Below are 13,820 nucleotides of genomic sequence, written 5' to 3'. Positions count from 1 at the left end.
GGTCCTCCTGTCTGTTCTTATGCCAGTACCAGGCTGTTCCAGTACTGTAGCTCTGTAGTAGAGTTTGAAGTCAGGGATTGTGATGACTCCAGAAGTTCTTTTATTGTACAGGATTGTTTTGATTATCCTGGTTTTTTTTTTTCTTTTCCAAATGAAGTTGAGTACCATTCTTTCAAGGTCTTTGAAGAATTTTGCTGGGATTTTGATGTACATTGTGTTCAATCTGTAGATTGCTTTTGGTAATATTGCCATTTTTACTATGTTAATTCTGCCTACCCAAGTGCATGGGAGGTTGATGGAGGAAGGTCATTGGTTAAGTAATAAAGAAACTGCTTGGCCTCGTAGGTTAAAACATAGGTGGGAGGAGTAAACAGAACAGAATGCTGGGAGGAAGAGGAAGTGAGCTCAGACTCTTCAGCTCTCCTCTCGGGGGCAGAGGTCTCAGAGAGACGCCATGCTCCTCTCTCCAGATGAGATAGCTCTGCTGTCTGAGATGCACGCAGTGAAGCTCCGACCCTAGCTGTGCTACACAGATGATTAGAAATGGGCTAAATTAATATGTTAGAATTAGCCTAGAAGAGGCTAGATAGAAATGGGCTAAGCAGGGTTTAAAAGAATACAGTGTCCGTGTAATTATTTCGGGGTATAAGCTAGCCAGGCGGCCGGGGTGCTGAGGATGCAGCCCCGCCGCTCTTATTACTACAGGAGGTCTTTCCACTTTCTGGTGTCTTCTTCAATTTCTTACTTCAAAGATTTAAAGTTCTTGTCATACAAGTCTTTCACTTGTTTGGTTAGAGTTACTCCGAGATACTTTATGCTATTTTTTGGCTATTGTAAAGTTGGGTGTTGATTCTCTGATTTCTTCCCCAGCCCTTTTATCATCTGTGTACAGGAGGGCTACTGATTTTTTTTTTTTTGTGTTAATCTTGTATCTTGCTACATTGCTGAAAGTATTTATGAGTTGTAGAAGTTGCTTGGTAGAATTTTTGGGATCACTTATGTAAACTATCATATCATCAGCAAACAGTGAGAGTTTGACTTCTTTTCTAATTTGTATTCCCTTGATCTCCCTTTGGTATCTTACTGCTCTAGCTACGATCTCAAGAACTATATTGAATAGATATGGAGAGAGTGGACAACTTTGTCTTGTCCTTGATTTCAGTAGAATCTCTGGGAGTTTCTCTCCATTTAGTTTGATGTTGGCTATTGGCTTGCTGTATATTGCCTTAATTGTGTTTAGGTATGTTCCTTGTATCCCTGCTCTCTCCAAGGCCCTCATCTTGAAGGGATGTTGATTTTGTCAAATACTTTTTTGGCATCTAATGAGATGATCGTGTGGTTTTTATTTTTCAGCTTATTTATATGGTGGATTACATTGACAGATTTTCATATGTTGAACCATCCCTGCATCTGTGGGATGAAGCTGACTTGGTCATGGTGGATGATGGTTCTGATGTGTTCTTGGATTCAATTTGCCAGTATTTTATTTAGTATATCAATGTTCATGAGTGAGATTGGTATGTAATTCTCTTTCTTAATATTGTCTTTCTGTGATTTGGGTATCAGGGTAATTGTAGCCTCATAAAAAGAGTTTGGCAACGTTCCCTCTGTTTCTATTGTGTGGAATAATTTGAGGAGTATTGGTGTTAGTTCCTCTTTGAAAGTCTTGTAGAATTCTGAGCTGAAACCATCTGGTCCTGGGCTTTTTTTGGTTGGGAGGCTTTTGATGAATGTTTCTTTTTCTTCAGCAGTGATAGGTCTGTTTACTTTGCTTATCTGTAGGTTTTGATTTAATTTTGGTAAGTCATATTTATCCAGAAAGTTGTCCATTTCTTTTAAGTTTTCCAATTTTGTGGAGTACAGGTTTTCAAAATATGACCTGACGATCCTCTGTATTTCCTCCTGTCTGTTGGTATGTTCCTCTTTTCATTTCTGATTTTGTTAATTTGGATATTCTCTCTCTGACTTTTGGTTAGTTTGGATAAAGGTTTGTGTATTTTGTTGATTTTTCTCAAAGAACCAACTCTTAGTCTCATTGATTCTTTGTATTCTCTTTGTTTCTATTTTGTTGATTTCAGCTCTCAATTTGATTATTTCCTGTCCTCTCTTTCTCTTAGGTGAGTTAACTTCTTTTTGTTCTGAAGTTTTCAAATGTTCTGTTAATTCACTAGTGTGGGATTTTTTCCCCTTCTTTATGTAGGCATTTAGTGCTATGAACTTGCCTCTTAACACTGCTTTCATTGTTTCCCATAAATTTGGGTATGTTGTGTGGTCATTTTCATTGAATTTTAGGAAGTCTTTAATTTCTTCCTTTATTTCTTTCTTGACCCGTTGATGATTTAGTTGAGCATTGTTTAATTTTCATGTGTTTGTGGGTTTTCTGGAATTGGTATTGCTGTTGACTTCTAGTTTTAAAGCATGGTGATCTGATATTGGGTTATTCCAATTTTTTTTTTATTTGTTGAAGTTTGTTTTGTTACTGAGTATGTGGTCGACTTTTGAGAAGGTTCCATGAGGTGCAGAGAAGAAGGTATATTCTTTTCTGTTTGGATTAAATATTCTGTAGATGTCTGTTAAGTCCATTTGAGTCATAACATCTGTTAGTTCTCTTATTTCTCTGTCCATTTTTTGTCTGATTGACGTGTCCAGTGGTGAGAGGGGAGTGTTGAAGTCTCCCACTATTAGTGTGTAGGGTTTAATATATGATTTAAGCTTTAGAAGTGTTTCTTTGACATATGAGGGTGCCCTTGTATTTGGGGCATAGATGTTCGGTATTGAAATTTCTTCTTGATGGATTTTTCCTGTGACTAATATGAAATGTCCTTCTTTGTCTCTTTTGACTGATTTTAGCTTGAAGTCTATTTTGTTAGATATTAGGATAGCTACACCCACTTGTTTCTTAGGTCCATTTGATTGGTATATTTTTTTCCAACCTTTTACTCTGAGAACATGTTTGTCTTTGAGGTTGAGATACGTTGTTTTTGTATGTAGAAGCGGGATGGATTCTGTTTTTGTATACAGTCCGTTATCCTGTGCCTTTTTATGGGTGAGTTGAGTCCATTTACATTAAGGGATATTAATGACCAGTGATTGCTATCTCCTGTTAATTTAGTTTTCATTGTTGGTGATGTTAATTTGTGCATTTTTTTCTTCTTCGGAATTTGCTGTAATGAGATCATTAATTGTGTGTTTTTGTTGGGTTGGAGTTTTCCTTCTACTATTTTGTGTAGGGCTGGGTTTGTGGCTAGGTATTGGTGAAATCTAGATTTGCCATGGAATATCTTGTTTTGTCCTTCTATGGTAATCAACAATTTTGCTGGGTATAGTAGTCTGGGCTGGCATCCGAGGTCTGTATAATGCTTGACCATGACCTTCTGGCTTTCATTGTCTCCACTGAGAAGTCAGATCTAATTCTGATAGGTCTACCTTTATATGTTACTTGATCTTTTTTCTTTTCAGCTATTAATATTCTTTCTTTACTCTATATGTTTAGTGTTTTGATTATTATGTGGCAAGAGGACTTTTTTTGATCCAGTCTTGTTTGGTGTTCTGTAAGCTTCTTGTATCTTCATAGGCATATCTTTCTTTAGGTAGGGAAAGTTTTCTTCTATGATTTTGTTAAATAAATTTTCTGTGCCTTTGAGTTGAACTCCTTCTTCTATACCTATTATTCTAAGATTTGGCCTTTTTATAGTGTCCCATATTTTATGGATATTTTGGGTTAAGCTTTTGTTAGGTTAATGTTTTCTTTAACTGATGAGTCTATTTCCTCTAGTGTATCTTCAGCGCTTGAGATTCTTTCTTCCATTTATTGTATTCTGTTATTCATGCTTGCATTTGTGGTTCCTGATCTTTTTATCATAATTTGTTTCTATTATTCCTTTGGCTTGTGTTTTCTTTATTTTGTCTATCTCAGTTTTCAAGTCCTGAATAGTTTATTTTATATGTTTGAGTTCTTTTTCTTTGATTTCTTTAAGTGATTTTCTCATATCTTCCAATTTTTTGTTAGTTTTTTTTCTCCGTTTCTTTAAGGTAATTTCTCATTTCATCTTTAAGAATTTCAAACATTCTCTTGAGGTTATTTTTTAGATCATTTTCTTCTGGTTCATCCATATTTGGTTGTTTAGGTCTTTTGTAGGGTCTTTAGGATTTACTTGTATTGTGTTGTTCTTTGTGGTGTAGCATGTGATCTTACCTTTTCTACTCATCTTTTCCTCTAATAGGTGTGGTTGGGGCTGAGATTCTGTTGAATAACCTTCTAGGTGCTAGTCAATCCAAAGCTCAGATGGTTGTTTCTTGTGGTACAGTCCATGCCACAGTTCTAGTTACCCCATTGGTTATTTGGTGTTCTTGGAGGTAGTTCAGTGTTCCTGTGCTTTGGTCTTCTCCCTTGAAGTTTGCTGTCTCAGGCTGGCTTTGATCTGTTTCTGTAAATCTTGGTCTGGATCTCTTCCTGTAGAAGTCCCTGGCTTAGTGTTGGACCTGTTGTTGTGAAGATTGCTGGCTCAGTCAGTCCTGATCTGCCCCTGTTCCGGAACTGGCTTCGGCTCCTGGTGGAGCTTGTTCTCTCTGTGTCTTAGGTAACTGGTTCAGTCCCGCTCTGGTTATGGTGGAGATCGCAGACTCTGAGTCAGGTTGTTGGCTCAATCCTGGTCTGCCAATGTTCCAGGACTGGATTGACTCCTAGGGCTGGATTTGCTCCTGGCTTCTGCTCCCAGTGGAGCTTGTTTACTAAATAGTACAGTTTTAAATGAACTGCATCAGTACAATAATTTAAGAATAAAAACAAGCAGGGTGAGGTTATGCACACCTTTAATCCCAGGACTAGTGAGGCAGAGGCAGGCCGATCTCTGAGTTCAAGGCTAGTTTGGTCTACAGAATGAATTCTAGGACAGATTCCAAAGCTACAGAGAAATCCTGCCCCCCCTCAAACAAAACAAAAGAAAACAAAAAGAATAGAAACAAATATAACAAAAATAACCTTAAATTTTTATCATGTACAAAAATCAGTACCATTGTAAAATATTTAAAACTAGTAGTTACTTTTTTAGTTTAAAAGTCAATAATCTACACTTTTATCCTATTATTCCTGCATACCTTTTTTTTCTTTTCAGAGCCAGGTCCCTGAATCTAATCTCCTTTGTTCAGCTTTTTTCCTTATCATGAACAATAACAAATTGTAACCAACCCCCCCCTAAGCAATGACAAACATCCATAACCTACTGAATGATCAAAAACCATCCGCTCACCTCTTGGGAATGTGGGCATTGTGTTCTCTAGACTGCTTTCTGTTGTGGCGTTGGCATCTTTATGGAACCCTGGAAAAAAATCAAGGTAATCATCAGGTCCTGGGGATGCTAGCTGTTGTCCAGTCTTGGTATGATGAGATAATGCAAAGCTTATCTGAAATTTTGGCTGGAGTAGTCTGTGAGGGTGGATTATCTCAGCCAGCAGACTTCAAGCTGATCTGGATGCAGACTCTGAGGAAACTGCAACAGAGGTGCTCAAGAGGTTGGATCACATGGGCCACGTATTTTCTTTGCTGTTTGATTCCCTTGCTTTGAAAACACAAACTTTTAAAGGTAACATACATATCTATTAACACATGTATGGACTATATGTTATTCACAAGGTAGCCAAAGATAAGTTTTTCTTTTATGTTTGAGCAGGTAAAATATACATTATTTGTCTTGTAATGTTTCTTGGTTTTTTTTTTTTGTTTTTTGTTTTTTGTTTTTTTGGATTTTCGAGACAGGGTTTCTTTGTAGCTTTTGGTTCCTATCCTGGAACTAGCTCTTGTAGACCAGGCTGGCCTCGAACTCACAGAGATCCTCCTGCTTCTGCCTCCTGAGTGCTGGGATTAAAGGCGTGCGCCACCACCTCCCGGCTTGGTTTATTTCTTTATGTCTGAAGCCAGAATTTACTAGGGTCTCCCTCAACCTTGTATGGATTCTACAGGTTTTTGTTTTCTGTGCAAACAATAGCATAACCTCTTCTCCAGTGCAGCATATTTTTTTATTTCCATTTTGAAGTTAAGCCATTTTTAAACTATGTAGGTTGGTTTAATTTAGCAGTTTCCACATCCAATGTCTCAGAAGCTATTGCTTGTTCATAAAATAATTCAGTCGGTACAACACCATACAGGATCCAGTTTCTGTCTATATTTTCTTTTTTCCCCTTTTTTTCTGTCTGTATTTTCTATCTTTATGTGACTTATCTTTTTTATAGTATTCTTTCCTTTGGAGACTTTATCTTACTATTTATAAGCTCGTTTTATGACTGTTATTTTCATTTTCATTTTTAAGCTTATGTATGTTGTTAATTAAACATATTGTAACCTATTTAGAGTTTCTTTTTTGTCTGAACCTGCTTTACTGCATATCTTCAATTTTTTTGTCTGAGTGAAACCTTAAACTGCTGTGCAACTTAGCTCATGGCATGCTGGCAGATCAAGCCTGTAGGCAGTGGCTGGAAGATGCGTCTTTGTTGCTCAGCCTGCATGAAAGACTGTGGTACTACAAGGCCATGTTGGCTCCATTTTTGTGTGTTTGGAGCCTTTTTTTAAAAAAGCTTTCTCGGGTTCTGTGTAGGAATACATGTTGGGTGCCATGTGTAGTCAGACTTTTCTTTGAGCTGCCAGCTCACAAAACATGACAAACTTACTTATTAATTATGAAAGCTAGAATAACAGCTTAGGCTTGTTTTTAACTGGCTCTTGTAACTTAAATTAACCCATTTTTATTAATTTACTTTCTGCCTTGTGGCTTTATTACCTCATCTCCTAATTGCCCATCCTGTTTGCTCTGTGTCTCACTGGCTATTCTGCCCTCTTCCTAGAGTTTTCTATGTCCAGAAGTCTCTGTTATATACTTCCTGCCTAGTTATTGGTCATTTAGCTTTTTATTAAACCAGTCACAGTGACTTTTAAAAGTAGAAACAAGATCGAGTCTTGCTGTGTAACTCAAAACGGCTTCCAGCTATTTCTTTAGCTCAAGTTAAGCTCAAACTCAGCATAAGTTATTTATAATTAAAACTTTCCATCAGAAATAGAACTACATGAAGCTTATAATATGGTTTTATATTATACAAAGGCCAGTAAAATTCAAGTGAAGGTTTAGTGAGGCTATAAAATGCAACTTTGATTATAAAATGAAAATGATATAAAATGCTAAATACCTTATCAGTTGTGTACATGGGGTCAAAACCGTTTTAGTTAAGTTACATTTGAGTAATGAAATCAAATATGTTGACATATACCTGAAGTTACAATTGCTTGAGAATCCAAAGAGGAAATTGGGAGAATTGCTTGGTTCTGCTCTGACAGCTTAGCAAGATATCATCTAAATAAATAGTTCAGTATGATCACAAATGGAAGTTTTTAAGTCATAGAAATGTGGTGTAAAACAGATAAGGTGTCTGAGTAATCTACAAGTTGATTCTTGTTTTTTATAAATTTCCTTGTGACTGTGCTTTTCATGATTATGATTGTTTTTTCAGTGTGTGGGTGTTGGTGTGCATGCTTATGTGGTGGTTGAGAATGAACCTAAGACCTTTTGCTCTTCCACTGATCTACACATCCCCAGCTCTTTTCCCAAGCTCACAAAAGGAAGGGGAGGAGGGACATCTTTAAGTGATTACTAAGTATAATGGGCTGATTTTTTTTTTTTTTTTTTTTTACAGATGGTAGTGAAAACTTTTATGGATATGGATCAGGATTCGGAAGATGAAAAGCAACAGTATCTCCCACTAGCCTTGCATCTCGCATCTGAATTCTTTCTCAGGAACCCTAATAAAGATGTGCGCCTTCTTGTAGCATGTTGTCTGGCTGATATATTTCGAATTTATGCCCCAGAAGCTCCATATACTTCCCACGATAAACTCAAGGTAAATATATTGTTTGCAAAATACCATTACTTTTATTTTGTCACATAAGAGGGTTTTTGACCACAAGTTTCATATAATTATTTATTATCTATAGATATGACTGGTACAGAATGAGGCTTTGGAAGGTAAAGATCAGAGCTTGTCCTGGTCTGCTTATATTTAGCCTTCCTGGTCGTCCCCCAGAAAGCCCAGTTGGATAGATGGAAAGCATAAATAGTGGCTTAATGATAGTTTGTGAAACAGTACTATACTAGAATTAGACAGTGAGATAATTTTCCCCTTATAGGTTATTAAGTAGTGGATATTCAGAACTGCTCGTTTTTGTGGTTCTATCTTTTAAAAACAATTGTTAGGGTTGGAGAAATGGCTTAGAGGGTAAGAGCACTGGCTGCTCTTCCAGAGGTCCTCAGTTCAATTCCCAGCAACTGCTTGGTGGCTCACAACTGTCGGTAATGAGATCTGGTGCTCTCTTCTGGCATACAGTCATAAATGCAGACAGAACACTGTATACATAAAAAATAAATCTTTAAAAAATTGTTAAGGTGATCTATTGAACTGGTTTTATACTGTTTTTGAGTAATTCTTGGGGAAACGGTAATCTTATTATTTATGTGCATGTGCCTGCATGAGTTTATGTGTATGGCATGCATATAGATGCTGGCAGTGATAAGAGGAGGCTTTCATATTTTCTGAAATGAGTTACAGATGGTTGTAAATCCCCAGACGGATGAGCTGGGAACCAAACTCGGGTTGTGTATAAGGGCAGCAAGTGCTCTCATTACCGAGTCGTTGCCCCTTTTAGTACAGTTAGCATTGCCCTCTCATCTCTTTTGTTTCTTTTTCCATACTTTCAGTCACTTGTGATCAACCAAAATATTAAATGGGAAATTCCACAAATGACAACAGTTCACAAAGTTTCAGTTCGATAAGTTCACTGTCATGCTTTCTCTTGAGACATATGCTGTCTGCCCGTGAGTCACTTAGTGGCTTTCTTTGTTACCTGAGAACTGGACTAATGTCTTATTGTTTACATTCAAGTCATCAGTACATAAATAATGACCCCTTTTATAACTTTGTTTTGTAACTTTTATAATACTGTTCTGTCTCATGGTTATTTCTGTTCATGTTTTACTGTGCCTTATAGACTAACCTTTATCATGGATATGCATTTAAGGAAAAAACAAAATACATGTAGATTACAAGCATCCACTGTCCGGATTACAACAAAACATGTCATTTTATGCTATACTAATATTAGTTTGAATGAATGAAAATGTTTCAAGGAAACTTATTAAGGAACAAAGCACCATCCTCAGTCCTCAGGTCAATGCCTCGCGTTTGGCCATATAGCTTTTCATTATCAAATTCAAAACCATGGACTGAAAACTACTTGCTTACATGTCAGGAGAAAAGAGTAGTTTTCCATGATGCAATGCAGAGACAGTGAGTGACAAGTGTAGTAAGATGAAGAATGTTCTCAGATGAGTGTGCAGTAAAAGTCTGTAGTTTTGCTTCCAAAGGATGTTGTTTTGTTTGTTCTAATCTATTCCAGTCATTTAAAATAATGCTGTCCCACAGCATTCAAATAAAGGGGAACTTTGTTTATTGTAGTTTGTAATGACTTTTAGATATCTATACCTCTATATGTAGATATAGATATGCACTTAGTGTATTGCAAAAATGACAAGTAATAGTGTCTAAGCTAATAAATTTTTTACTTTTTTATTTCTTTAACAGGACATATTTCTCTTTATTACCAGACAGTTAAAAGGTTTGGAGGATACAAAGAGTCCACAGTTTAATAGATACTTTTATTTATTAGAGGTAACAATAATACTTTATTTAATAAATATGATTCCATGTAGTTGCAAATTCTTAAAATTATAATGTAAAGTAAAACTGTTATATAACTTATTTAATAAATTGTCTTACATTTCCTAAGGAAAATATCTCTATGTTTCCTCCGTCTTTAAAAGATGAAGTATATCTGGTGAAAAAAATAATTTGATATTTCACTGTCATTCTTAATCTAAAAACGAATCTTCACAGCTTCTGAAATTTTATGCGTATATATATATATATTTGTAATAACTCCTAACTATTCAGTACGTTTCAACCTGAGACAGTTGATGCTGCCAGTTAAGTTTTTAAAGATTGGACTGATTTTAATTGTGTACATTGAGTCTTTGTAGACTTCACTGTAAACAATTCTACATGTAAAAATTAAATTGTACTCGTGTGCTTTTGTGTGACAGTTCTACATGTATGTGATTAACCAGTTATTTTTGTTTGTTGATTTAAGAATTTAGCTTGGGTTAAATCATATAACATCTGCTTTGAGTTGGAAGATTGCAATGAAATTTTTATTCAGCTTTTTAGGACTCTCTTCTCAGTAATCAAGTAAGTTTTTTTAAGCTTTTTAAAAAATATTGTGTTTATTGAAGTGTTATGTACTCTAATATATAAGCTAAACTCTCTAGATTTCTAGAGAAATTATTTTCTAAGAATATTACAAAGGGGGAAATAAATCCTGTTGTTTGAAAGCTGTGGTTACCATTTTTCAACTAATTAGTTAATTATTTCCTTGATATAGGGGCTCCTTTGTAGCTCTGAGAGACCTGGAACTTAGGTAGCCAGGTTGGCCTCAAACTTGCAGTTTTCTGCCTAACCTACTGAGTGATTATTAGGATTGAGGCAGCATACCTGATGTTACACTGCCTCTTTAAATTTGCTGTATTGAACTGGTTGACTTTTTGTGTGTTTCAGGCTAAATAATATTAGAGGATCATAAAACAGTCCTTGGAGTTTTTATCTTTTTAAATATTTGACAGTTGTGTACATATATACATTGATTATTTCACCCTCAGGATACTCACTTTTTTGTGTTATGCCCCCCCCCCCCCCCCCCGTGCCCTGCCCCGTAATCCACTGAGTCCTGTTAGTACTTCCTTCCTGCTGGAATATTTTAAGGCTTTTGTTAGCTTGTTCTTCCACAGATGACCATAGAGCGAGTTCAGCAGTACAGTGCCCCTGTCACTTTGAGAAGACAGAGTCCACAGCACTCTTTTTCCTTCTCTTCTATCCTTTCTAGCTCCTCTTCTTTGCTGTTCCTCACTCAAGTCTTGACTAGGAGAGTGCAGTGAATGGTATAGGAATTTCATGTTGAGCTGGTGTCTCAACTAGCACTTATTCTCAACACTTTGACGAGTTAAGAGTATGCATTATCTGTTGTTTACTTTAGAAACTATTCTGACCAGGCTTAGAGCAACACTGACTTATGGCTATAAACACAAACATTTAGGACACGGTTCGATCACATGTCCATTTAGCAAAACAGCAGGAGTAGGCTCTCATCACCAATCATCCCCAGGAATTTCTGAACCATGGGCTTTTGACCAGATTTATTATACTGGGCATGTATTCTCTCTTGTGGAACAGGCCTAAGATCCAATCAGAAAGTGGTTGGCTACCCTTTTCCCTCCCAGCTGTTTGCATAGTACTTTCTGCCACTATGAAAGCTAGCTATTGGGGGAAGTTTTCGTGTCAGTGCCAACTTGATTTCTCTAACTGTCCTGCAGCCACAGTATATGTGTCTCCAGTGGTAGTGGTAGTGGGCAATCGGAAGCAATAGAAATGGTCTGTGTTATGGGATGTGGGGGCGCTCTTGGGCCTCCCCGAACAGCAACTTTAAAGGAGGTTGAAAACACCTTGTTTTGAAGAAACTTAGCCATAGAAGCAATGGCATCATAGTGTAAATGGCATGAGACATTAAACAGTGAAGTACTAGGTGTTTTGTGCTTCAGTGATGTGGAACAGAAGAGATTAATTAGTTCGTTCACTTACTAACTTTGATAATGTTTTCTTTTTTGGATGAAGATAATATGAGTATGTATGTAACATGTATTTTATAAAAGTTTTGGGATGAAATCTAGTGCCTCAAACATGGTAGATACCAGGCAAATGCTCTACAACTGAACTGTAGCCCTGACTCTTGAAAGTCATATATGTTGCTTGAATCAGCTTTTCATAGAATGGAGAAATTAACAAGAAAAAAAAAAAGAATCAGTATACTTCCTGGTCAGGAGAATCCAAACTGATTCAGTCTAGTTTTTTGTGGGTTTCTTTTGGAGGTAGTGAGAGGGGTTGGATTTTTTGTTTTGTTTTTAAGACAGGGGTTCCCAGTAGCTATGGAGCCAGTCCTGGAACTCACTCTGGCCTTGAACTCATAGACCTGCCTGCCTGTCAAATACTGGAATTAAAGGTGTGCATCACCACCGCCCAGCTTTTTTTTTTGTCTAGCACTTTTATTATTTGTTCATACCTAACATCTGAGATGTGTCTTAAAGTATTATATTATATGCATACATATGTTGTGTCAGTTTTAAATTCTCTGCCACATTAAGAAATGGCAGTTAGGATAAAAAGCAGTTGAATTTCATTTTATTGATTCATTGTATCCAAAAGACTTAACCTTTCAGTGTGTGACTCTGTTTGGTTGCATGTCAATTTCTAGAAATTTTTTCTTTCTCCTTTAGTGAAGGTTTTATATTAACTTAAAGTAAACAGACTTGATTAGTGTACTAGCTAAAACATTTAGATCATAAGAGCTTCCTGTGTCATTTTACTTCCAGCAAGCCATTGGAATAAGTGACAAACTTTTATGCTATTTACCGTCTTCTATATAACAAAGCCTACTAGGAACTTGATTGTATGAGAAGCCACCATTATTTTGCCCATGGTTCTGCTTGGCAGTTTGTCTGGTTTGGGTTCTCTGTGGTGTCTGTAGTTTTTTTAACTGGGCACCTAAGCAGTAGATTGAAGTAATGCAATAATAAAATCACATGTCAGTATCTTTATACACTCAATAGGCTTCAGAATTATCAAGAAAGGCAAGCTCTTCAATACTAGAATTTTTGCTAATCCTTTAGTAGCTTCGGACTTATTAGCTAATCTAGATATATAGTCAAATCCAGATTAAAGGATTGTTCATATGGACTTCATGAATGGAACATTGTTGTAAAGTGACACAGAGGGACAATCTGTGGAGGAGATTACTCAGTTGGTAAAGTGCTTGTTGCTTGTCTTTAACACATGTTCAAATGGGTATTTGTACACTATGAATATCTACAATAGACACACTAAAATAACTTAAAAAGAACAATTTCTAACTTTGCATTGTAACAACATTTCATAGACTTTACTTTTGAAATTTATGATTACTATCTCCAATAGGTGAAATTATTGATTTGTTCCTCCTATAACTTCTACAAAATGAGCTGCATTGAAGCCTTTATTAATTGATTTCAGGAAATTTGTTACGATATATTTTAGAACTTTTTTTCTGCTTTGATTTGATTTGGGTTTTGTACTTGGCTCCTTGAGTTTCTAGATTTTGGGCTTATCTTCTTTTGATTACTCTTCCAAACTCTCATAGGAAGTTCAAAGATTATTTCCAGATTTAAGGAACATCTCACCTGCATGTGATGATCATTAAGCACTTGAATCTTTAAGTTTGATTCCTGAATAATTCTTTGTTCACTGCTATGCAGCTCTGCAAACTTTATTCTGTACGCACTTCGTGGAGAGAACCATTAGGGTCCATAAGGGCTGTCTTCCCTGGGCTAGCCTGTTAGCTTACCCAGAATGTGATACTGTTTTTTTGTTTTTAGTTTTTTTTTCATCAGTGTGTGAATGAATCCCAATATTAGAACTCTGTTGTTTCTGTAATTTTCTCTGTTTTTAGTTGTTTTGGATAAAACACAAAACATAATCTTGTTACTACATCCAGATTCAAGTAAAGTCTTAAGTTTACTGACTTGGATTGGTGAAATCATTAAAATAATTTGTTTTGCCGGGCGATGGTGGCGCACGCCTTTAATCCCAGCACTCGGGAGGCAGAGGCAGGCGGATCTCTGTGAGTTCGAGACCAGCCTGGT

The 13,820-nt window shown here is 36.4% G+C and overlaps 1 protein-coding gene across 1 annotated transcript in view; it reads left to right on the top strand.

Annotated features, from left to right (window-relative positions):
• Positions 1–13,820, top strand: part of Pds5a (PDS5 cohesin associated factor A) — a 110,898-nt gene that overhangs the window by 24,174 nt on the left and 72,904 nt on the right. Inside the window, exons 2-4 of the mRNA XM_005359391.3 lie at positions 7,681–7,884; positions 9,622–9,708; positions 10,187–10,284. Of these exons, the coding sequence (XP_005359448.1) occupies positions 7,681–7,884; positions 9,622–9,708; positions 10,187–10,284 (389 nt within the window). The remainder of the gene's footprint in view (positions 1–7,680; positions 7,885–9,621; positions 9,709–10,186; positions 10,285–13,820) is intronic.

This window comes from Microtus ochrogaster, linkage group LG1 (genome assembly GCF_000317375.1).
Source record: "Microtus ochrogaster isolate Prairie Vole_2 linkage group LG1, MicOch1.0, whole genome shotgun sequence".
In the NCBI taxonomy this organism is placed as follows: Eukaryota; Metazoa; Chordata; class Mammalia; order Rodentia; family Cricetidae; genus Microtus; species Microtus ochrogaster.
Note: the sequence above shows the minus strand (reverse complement) of the source record. Positions and strands in the feature narration are given on the sequence as shown.